The following is a 10,287-nucleotide window of genomic DNA, read 5'->3' as shown; positions in this document are numbered from 1 at the left end:
GGGGTTGAGCAGAACCCAAGAACCTTAATTCATCATTAAATATCAATACCTTTTCTTGAACAAGATGAAATATTGCTGGTTGTTCTGTTGGAATGAGTCCTGCTTTGGTTTTTGAATCCGCTGAATATTCATTGTTTTGAAGAGCATTCACAATATAATCAGGGGGTCGATTAATCTCTTCCAGTTGTTGAAATAAACCTTCATCATCATATACCTTTAATTCTCCTAAATGCTCTAATTCTTCCTCCGTCATTTGATCAAAATCTTTAAACATTTGAAGTTTTTTAGGAGTATATTCTACTGTGGGAACTGGGGAAACATCTTTCATTTTTTCTTGGGAAGTTTTTAAAAGTGGTTTAAAAAATTTCTCTTGTTTTCTTTCAAATGCTTCTTCGCCCGTTAGTTTCTGTCTGCGTTTCTTCTTTATGTCTTCCTGCTGTTTTACAACTTTTGAAACCAACTCTTGATGTTCCTTAAATCTTCTTGCTCTTTCTTTTGCATCCATTTATTTATTGTAAAATATCATTTAATGAATTGTAAAGATCAACAGGGAAATTTTCCTTTTCTTCATCATTCAAGTAGATGTGTTCAAATAAATCCTTTTCTTTAAATATTTCATGAAATTCTTTATTAACATTAATGCAAGTTGTAATTTCTTCTTCACTAATACTTGCATCTCTGCTTTTCATACGTTTGCGTTGAGTTTCTTCATCAACATCAAAACCGAATGATAAAATCTTCACTCCGCTCAGATGTTTAATAATTTGTCTCGTTCCTTCTGGATTAGTTTCTAATATCCCAAGACCACCAGATTTTAGTTTCCTTAACTCACTCTTGCAATGTGAATATTTTGTTGTACCAAGAGAAACCTCCTCAAATATTTGACCTTCATTCCTCAATCGCATATGTTCCTCCACTGAAATATAGTGATAATCTTCACCTTTTACTTCTCCAGGTCTTATTGCTCTAGTTGTTGTTGATACAATGCGTATCACGGGGTGTTTTTTAAGTAAATTTACAATATTCTCATTTGTACTACACAAGAACCTTGATTTATGAAAGTTTTTTCCAGAAGCAGATTTACCCACAAGATGTATAATAATAGTTGTCATTTATATATGTAATTGTTTATAAAACAAAAAATATATCCCTTAATATCTCATCTTGTTTCACAACAATATTGTTGTGGTTGATGAAATTCGCAAACCACCATTCAGGTCCCTTAGGTGAGATATCTCTGTAAGTATATGTGTAGTTAGGCCCAAACCCGTTGTTTAGAGGGAATAAATGTCATTCATTCGGGCTGCGACCCCTCTAGATAGCCGTTTTTCTTTTACTATCTTTATTTTGGACCAGCCGCCATTACTACCATTACTACCACCACCAACCACGTCTCAACAGCCATCACACAACAACCACCAGCCGCAACACCGCTTCACAACAACAACAACGCCAACAGCCACGACCTTTACCGTCACAACTCGCCCTCGCAACCATCACATCACCGCCATTTCCGCGCCGCTTGTGGGCGCCGATCCTGGACTCGTGCAGGGCGCGCACCGAGCAGCGGGTGCAAAGGCGCCGGCCTTTCCGAAGAAATCGGATCAAAAACGACTCACGCCCACTTCTGTTCCGTCCTATCAGTGAGCATGGGGCGATTTGGCCCCGCCTCCAGGTGCGTCGGAGTAATATCGCTGTTGTGATAATAAAGTGCCATACTGTAATTGGCGGCAACGGAAATTGGGCGGATGTGGCAGCACTGTATATGAAGGTCAATGGCTGGTGATGACACGTATACCACGTACTCCATGGAAAGTCATGCTGGAACAGTAATGGTATGTTATATACTATATTAGGAATAATGTACTCTGAGGAATGTAATTGGGATTAGAGTATGGAGTTTAACTTCGTTATTATGTGATGCGTATGTGGTATTTGCCTTCAGTATTATGTGTACAAGTTATTGTATTTTGTTATTCTTACCCTATGTACATTTATGTTGTTGTAGATATGCGTATGGGTTTTGTGAGAATAAAGCCGATCGAAAAGGTCTATTGTTGATTACTACAACAATAATTTATTCTCACAAAACTTACCTGGTTGGATTGGACCAGAAGAGCGCCGAGGCCTACACTGGAATGGAGCGTTTGCTGAGACCAGAGAGGCTGGATTCGGATCCCAGTTCACCCATGGCGGCACAAGAATGGAAACACTGGTTGAAGACGTTCGAAAACTTCCTGGGAGCTCTACCACAGGATAATCTGGATAAGATGAGTCTGCTTACAAATTTTGTCTCACCAAGACTATACGAAACTATATCAGAGTGTACCATTTATGATGAGGCTATCCGTACTTTACAGTCACAGTACGTAAAGCCCACTAATGAAGTGTTTGCACGCCATCGTCTTGCAACTCGCCGCCAGCAGGTCGGAGAGTCCTTAGATGAATACCTTCTGACTCTGAAAACGTTAAGTAAAGAGTGTAACTTTGGGGCTGTAACAGCAACTCAACATTGTGAAGAATCCATCAGGGATGCCTTCATTAGCGGCCTGCAGTCACCACTGATCAGACAACGTCTATTAGAGAATAAGACTTTAGATTTAGCTACCATGTTTGATCAGGCGAGATCTCTAGATTCAGCCCAAAGAAATTCAGAATCTTATTGTGTTATTCAACCCTCCCGTTCATTGGGTGCTGCCTCATCCAATCAGAATACCGGTGAAGTGGAACCCACAACTGTAATGGCTGCTACGGGTGTTAAATGTTTCTTTTGTGGTTTTTTAAAACACCCACGTGTAAAATGTCCGGCACGAGAGGCTGTGTGTCATAAGTGCCAGAAAAAGGGTCATTTTGCTAAGGTGTGCCGTAGTACTTCATCAGTAGCTACTGGTGCTTGTGCAACTTCCTCTGATCAGGCAACGCTAGCGGCTGTGTCTTCTGCCGCTGCCCCAGGGGTGTTATCAAAGGCGGTTGTGAGGGTCACGCTCAATGGAGTGGAATTGGATGGCCTTATGGATAGTGGTAGTTCAGAAAGTTTTATCCATCCCGACCTCGTTAAGTGCCATTCCTTAAGTGTACATCACACCCAAGGCAATGTTTCCATGGCATCTACTTCCTTCACCGCTCAGACATCAGGGTTCTGTCGAGTCAATATCAAAGTAAACGGTCGGTGCTACCAAGATGTGCGTCTGTCCATACTCCCTCAGCTGTGTTCAGATATAGTTTTGGGCCAGGATTTTCAGGGACTGTATGATAGTGTTACACTGACATATGGAGGTAGTTTGCCTCCTCTTGTTATCTGTGGACTCAGTACACTGTGTGTTGACCCTCCAGAACTGTTTGCCAACTTGACAGCTGATTGGTATCCTGTTGCTGCTCGATCACGCCGGTACTCTCCCGATGATCGTAAATTCATTGAAAAGGAAATTCATAGAATGTTGGAGGAAGGTATTATAGAGCCCAGTAACTCCTCTTGGCGTGCACAGGTTGTTGTCATTAAGAACGAAACTCACAAGAAACGCTTAGCCGTGGACTATTCAGAAACTATCAACAAATTTACACTTCTTGACGGGTATCCTCTGCCTCGTATAGATGACACTGTTAACAAGATTGCTCAATACCGTGTTTTTAGTACAATTGACCTCCGTAGTGCGTATCATCAAATCCCCATCAGAAATGAAGATAAGCCATACACCGCTTTTGAGGCCTGTGGACGCCTTTATCAGTTTGCTCGGGTTCCCTTTGGCGTCACCAACGGAGTGGCTTGCTTCCAACGTATCGTGGATTCATTCATCCAAGAAGAAGAACTGGTTGGAACATTTGCTTACTTAGACAACATTACTATTTGCGGCATGACTCAGGAAGAGCATGATGCTAATCTCACGAAATTTCTTGAGGCTGCGAAGAGAAAGAATATAACTTACAATGAAGACAAATGCATCTTTTCAACTAACAGGCTCAGTATTCTCGGATATGTGGTGGAAGGAGGGGAAATGCGCCCGGATCCTGAACGACTCCGACCCTTGCAGGATTTGCCTGTTCCTCGGGACATGAAATCGCTCCGATGCATCCTTGGCTTCTTTGCCTATTATTCACAGTGGATATATGACGACTCAAGCAAGATCCGCCCACTGTGTGCCACTACTACATTTCCCATGACAAGGGAAGCAGAAGCGGCTTTCCATCTTCTTAAGCAAGACATTGAAGGTTCAGTGGTGAGGGCGATTGACGACTCCATACCCTTCGAAGTTGAGACCGATGCTTCGGATGTAGCAATTGCTGCAGTCCTCACCCAGGCAGGACGTCCGGTAGCCTTCTTTTCCCGAACCCTTCAGGGACCCGAATGTCGTCATGCTTCTATTGAGAAGGAGGCCCAGGCTATTATTGAAACAGTTCGCCACTGGAGACAGTAATTGACAGGCAGACATTTTACTATAAAGACAGATCAACGATCAGTGAGCTATATGTTTGATAAGCAGCATAAAAATAAGATAAAGAATGATAAGTTCATGCGTTGGAGGATGGAATTATCTTGCTATGATTTTGACATTGTGTATCGTCCTGGTCGAGAAAACATTCCCTCTGATACATTCTCCAGGTCTTGTAGTGGGATGGCATGCCACGATCGACATTCACTGTTTAACCTCCACGAAGCCTTGTGCCACCCAGGGGTTACCCGCTTATACCATTTTGTGAAATCTAAGAATATGCCATATTCTGTGGAGGATGTCTGGCAGGTTGTTGGATCTTGTAGAATATGCGCAGAATGCAAGCCCAAGTTTCACCAACCAGATAAGACTCGACTCATAAAAGCTACTCAGCCATTTGAGCGTCTCAATATAGATTTCAAGGGGCCTCTTCCGAGTACAGATAAGAATCAGTATTTTCTTAACATTGTGGACGAATATTCACGGTTTCCTTTTGTATTTCCTTGTGCCGACATGACCACTTCCACGGTTATCAAGTGCCTCTGTCAGCTGTTCGCTATTTTCGGAATGCCGGCTTACATTCATTCGGACCGGGGACCCTCCTTCATGAGCAAGGAATTACAAGACTTCCTTGCCAGTAGGGGGATCGCTGGTAGCAGAACTACTAGCTATAATCCTCAAGGGAATGGCCAAGTGGAGAGGTTCAATGGTACCATTTGGAAGGCAATCACAACGGCTCTAAAATCCCGTAATCTACCCATCAAATGCTGGCAGACTGTTCTGCCTGATGCTCTCCACTCAATTCGTTCACTGTTGTCCACAGCAACCAATGCTACCCCTCATGAAAGACTTCTGAACTATTCTCGTCATTCTTCCTCGGGAGCCTCGGTGCCTACTTGGCTCTGCAATCCTGGGCCAGTCCTGCTGAAGCGTCACGTACACACGAATAAAACTGATCCCCTTGTGGATGAAGTCGACCTCCTCCAAGCAGGACCCCACTATGCCCATATTCGCTACCCGGATGGCAGGGAAACTACGGTCTCTGTTAGACACTTAGCCCCAATTGGAACCCCATTCAAGAGTGAACCCCAAATTCTACCTCAGGCTTCTGAAGAAAATGTAATTCCCCAGGGTAGTCCCCAAGACGCACCCTGCTCAGAGGGGGGTGATCTCGTTCCTGATATGGTTCCTGCAACTCCACAGCAATCAGATGCTGTGGATAACCCTCCAGTGCCAAGAAGATCCGGTCGCACCATTCGTCCTCCTATTAGACTAGATTTATAGAGATAGATTTCTCGGAAGGGGGTGAATGTTGTGATAATAAAGTGCCGTACTGTAATTGGCGGCAACTGAAATTGGGCGGATGTGGCAGCACTGCATATGAAGGTCAATGGCTGGTGATGACACGTATACCACGTACTCCATGGAAAGTCATGCTGGAACAGTAATGGTATGTTATATACTATATTAGGAATAATGTACTCTGAGGAATGTAATTGGGATTAGAGTATGGAGTTTAACTTCGTTATTATGTGATGCGTATGTGCTATTTGCCTTCAGTATTATGTGTACAAGTTATTGTATTTTGTTATTCTTACCCTATGTATATTTATGTTGTTGTAGATATGCGTATGGGTTTTGTGAGAATAAAGCCGATCGAAAAGGTCTATTGTTGATTACTACAACAATCGCTATATGCAGATTCATGGATCAAAAAGCATTCACGCCCACTTTTCCTCGGTCCAATGGGGAGCCAGTTAGAGGTGAAGGGTCGGAGGTAAAGGGTCGAAGGTGAAGGAGCAAAGCCACGGGGGCTATAAAGGGCCGCGTTCGCTCGTAGTTGAGTCAGTCAAGTGGAGTTCGGAGTTGAGTTGGGAGGAGCCAGTCAAGAGAGGAGTCGGAGAAGGCAGTTGGACGGAGCTGTGGAGAGTTGGAGAGGTGGCGGCGGCGAAGGCAGTCGAGGGGGTGCTCGTGTCAGAGTCGGGGAGCTGCGGAGAGGAGAGGCCGGTAACGCGACCGAGGTCGTGGTGGAAACGCTCGTCGCGGGACCCGAGCCAGCGAGATATCCTCACCCCCCCGAGCATCAACAACCCCCTCCTGTTTCCCCCCGCGCTGAGATAGTGCGAGAAGGGGGCCCCGTTCCCACCCCATTCCAGACACTGTCCGCGAGGCCCGCGGAGTCGGGGCGCCAGCGCCATTTGCGGCTCATCACCAGACGGGTAGGCCCGACGCGGTCTCGGCCCCAGGCCCGTCCGCCCCCATCATCCTTGAGGGTGGTCCTTTTCTTTTGCTTTGAGTACATGTATTGTCGGCGCCGTCTGTGAAGTAAAACTGTATAAGTGTTGTCGTGTGCTCGTTAGTCGGTTAGATCTGCATTGTGTTTTGCTTTTACATTTGCTTTTTGTGTATTATTGTGGGTTTCTTCTTCTTTTACCTTTGCTTTCGGTGTAATTGTATATGTGTGCTTTCCGTTCATCGCGAAATAAATGTGCTTTATGTTGAACTGTTTTCCCGTTTCGCTTCGTCTTTTCCTTTATTGAATCTCCATCTTACTTCACGTAAAGGGTTGGTCGTGGGCTAAAACGCCCGATAATTAATCGAACCGTCCAGGCTGACGATAACACCGCTCGGTTATCCCGATAGTACGGAACGGGTCGCTTAAAGTGGCCCGTGTCCGAAGTCGACCTGCGGCGAGGTGCGATCGCCCAGTCTACCCTCCGTGTGGGTACTTAGGTAGGTCGAATTTGGCGAGCAACCCTATCCCACGCGGGGGGCCGATTGGCACGATCGTGGTGAGGCCGAAAGGCCCACCGGTGACTAGTTCCCGGCGTTAGTCCGAGAGGGTCACGACGGGATTGTCCGTCCGGTGGGCGACGTGCCGCGATTCGAGTTACGTGGCCGCTCGCACGCCGGCGGGCGCGAATCCGCAACACTGGTGTCAGGTCGTGCGATATAAACTCATCGCCCTCCTCGCAGCACTGGTATCGGAGAACGGGAAAACGGGCTCTCGTGTCTCCAGCTAAATTCACGGGAATCGGTCCAGGGGTGAGAGGAGCGACCCCCGATTCCCTCCAAATTACGAGCGATTCAAATTAACCCTTTACGAGAAATAAGATGGCGTCTCAAGGCGAGCGGGAGCCGGGGGTATTAGGAATGTATATGTGTAGTAATGTAGGATCCATGGTCCAGGATGAAATCCCCGTGCAGGAAATGTTGGTTGTGCAGGAACACGAACTCGTCCAACTGAACCCAGAGCCCGAAATAGGTGCGGCGGCGGCCGCGGTGTATGACACCTCCCCTCCCCCCCCCCTCTCCACCAAAACCCCCCGATCCTTGCCGAAACGGCTCACCCAAGCGCACCCGACATGGCCCAGCTATGCGCCATGCTGGCGGCAATGACAGCGAGGATGGATGCGAATACACAACAAATGAACGAAATAAAAGGCATGAACGAAAAGATGGATGCGAATACACAGCAAATGAAGGAAGAAATGAAAAAGCTGCGGGGTGAGACGCAGAACATGGGCCGAAGCCTGCAGGCGGGCATGAAGGCAGTAACCGGGGAGTTCAAAATGGCGACGCCACGTGTGGGAACGAACGAGCTGGGAGGGAGTGCAACGGCTGTCGGGCCCGCGGTGGAGGCGGGTAAGAAAAAAATAATTCGGGGGACGTGTTGGGCGAGGGTCGTGACGGAAAAAGTGACGGTAACCGAGAGGGACAAACTAATTGGGGTGACGGAGACGTGCACGAGGGAGATAAGGGAAGAGACGGAAATAATAGTTGAGACAAGGGAGGTAAAGGGTGAAGAGGTGACTGAGTTGGCAGAGACACGGGAGATGGGAACGATAGAGGGAAGACTACACGATGAAGACGGGGATAGAGACACACACACACACACACACACACACACACACACACACACACACACACACACACACACACACACACACACACACACACACACACACACACACACGGAGGTAGTGGAGGACAATGGGGGTGAGCTGGTGGACTGGGTGGAGGCCCGGTGCGAGCAGTTGGATGGCCTCCTCCAGGAACGAGGGGAGGGAGTATGCCCCCTTGAGGCGAGTCACGACCAGGTGGGTTCGGTCGTGCTTTGCGAGGTCGAGGGGAGGAGTGCTGTGGGCAGGTGCACGGAGAGCTTGGGTGGTATAGAGGCCCCGGAGACCCTTGTGGGGACACGAATCCCCAGTGTGGTTGTCCCGGTGTGTGTGGTGCAAGGTGTGAGTGCGTCCCCGTGTGTGGAAGCGACCCCGTGTGTGAGTGGTGTGGTGGCGAGTGTGCCGGAGTGTGTGCTTCCCAGCATGCCGTGTGTGGATGAGGCACCGTGTGTGAGTGTCGCCGTGTGTGTGAGTGAGGCACGGTGTATGAGTGAGGCACCGCGGACGAGTGCCCCCGCGTGTGTGAGTGGTATGGTTTGTGTGAGGGAAATGGCACGAGTGAGTGGAAGGCCGCGAGTGAGTGGAGCCACGTGTGCGAGGGAGATGGCATGCGTGAGTGAACGGCCGAGTGCAAGGGAGACCGTGTGTGTGAGAGAGCGGTATGTAAGGGAGATGTCGGTGGGCATGTGTGAACGTGCAGCCGCGTCTCCCGGTGTGAGTTTAATGGTGAGGTGTGTTAGCGTCGTAACACGCGGGAGTGCGTGTGTGGAATGGAGACGGAGACTGCGACAGAGGAAAGAAAGCCGAGTAGCGGCTGTAGTTGTTTCGGGGACTGTGCCGGGTTCACCCAGCAGCGAGCACGAGTTCCGTGCTGTGCAACGCACGAGGCCCCCACGTGCTCGCTTGCGAGAGTGAAGTCCTGGTCCAGAAACGCCAGCGGTGGATTTGTCGATCCCGCGGACGGACAAAGTTTTGGCAGGATTACGGATTTGGACCGGACGGGACCTCCACGCGGGCGTGTGTGTGTGTGTGTGTGTGTGTGTGTGTGTGTGTGTGTGTGTGTGTGTGTGTGTGTGTGTGTGTGTGTGTGTGTGTGTGTGTGTGTGTGTGTGTGTGTGTTAAGTTCCAACGGGCAAAGCACATGTGTTCGCGTGGGGAACCCCTCGAGACGTGGGGCTTGTGTTTTTTTTTTTTATGCGCACGGTGACGTCATGGCTGCACGCGGGGTTGGAATCCGGCAGGAGGGGTATCCCTGCCGGATGGTACCGTCCAAGGAATGGACTTCCGGTTCCGGTTTTGAGCGGCAAGAGGTCTCCTTCGGGGCTCCCTGCTGACATTCTCAAAGTTAAGTTCCGGTTGTTATTTGTCCCGTTTTAACTGTTTAATTTTCTCACCTACATGTTAATGTGTGTTCCTAGTTCGGTTTTGTTTCAAAAATCGTGCTATTTTGTGAGTATTTATGTCGACGTTCTTACCTGGTGTTTGAGGCCTAGTCCTAGGCTTGAGGCCTACCGGTTCCACTTGGTGTTCGATCGTTTTTTTGTTTGTTTGTTTGTTTTTTCTCCCCATTACCTTCAATTTCTATCCTCCCCATTACCTTCAATTTTCATCCTCCCCACTTTCCAAACATCCCCCATTCTCCCAACTAATCTCTTTCTTATCTCAAAAAAAATAAATAAATAAATAAATAATAAAAAAAAATACCCAACAACAACAACAACAACAACAACACGCTCACCTTCTCCCGATTCTGCTACTTCTTCTTCCTCTTAACTTCCTCCTCGTCTTCCTCGATTTCTTTTTTTTTTTTTTTACATTTCCATGACCTAATCTGTTGAACTCTCTCATACATTAATATTAACAACAAAAACGATCTTATGATGCTTCATCTTCCTCTCTCTCACATGTGGTACTCTTTACTGTTTCACAATGCACTACTCTTCTGCTATTTCAACAGA

The 10,287-nt window shown here is 47.5% G+C and overlaps 1 protein-coding gene across 1 annotated transcript; it reads left to right on the top strand.

Moving 5' to 3' along the window:
• The first annotated feature begins 1,697 nt into the window (after nucleotides 1-1,697).
• Nucleotides 1,698-5,977, top strand: LOC147014486 (uncharacterized). Its single transcript, XM_085852474.1, has 2 exons — nucleotides 1,698-1,835; nucleotides 2,009-5,977. Exon 2 carries the CDS (start codon nucleotides 2,139-2,141, stop codon nucleotides 4,410-4,412), a length of 2,274 nt encoding a protein of 757 aa, XP_085708600.1. The 5' UTR covers nucleotides 1,698-1,835; nucleotides 2,009-2,138; the 3' UTR covers nucleotides 4,413-5,977.
• Nucleotides 5,978-10,287: the final 4,310 nt, after the last annotated feature.

Source organism: Eptatretus burgeri, chromosome 13 (genome assembly GCF_056783735.1).
Source record: "Eptatretus burgeri isolate ZD-2024b chromosome 13, Ebu_testis_v1, whole genome shotgun sequence".
Lineage (NCBI taxonomy): Eukaryota > Metazoa > Chordata > Myxini > Myxiniformes > Myxinidae > Eptatretus > Eptatretus burgeri.
The sequence above is the reverse complement of the archived record's forward strand: the minus strand, read 5'-3'. Positions and strand labels throughout refer to the sequence as shown.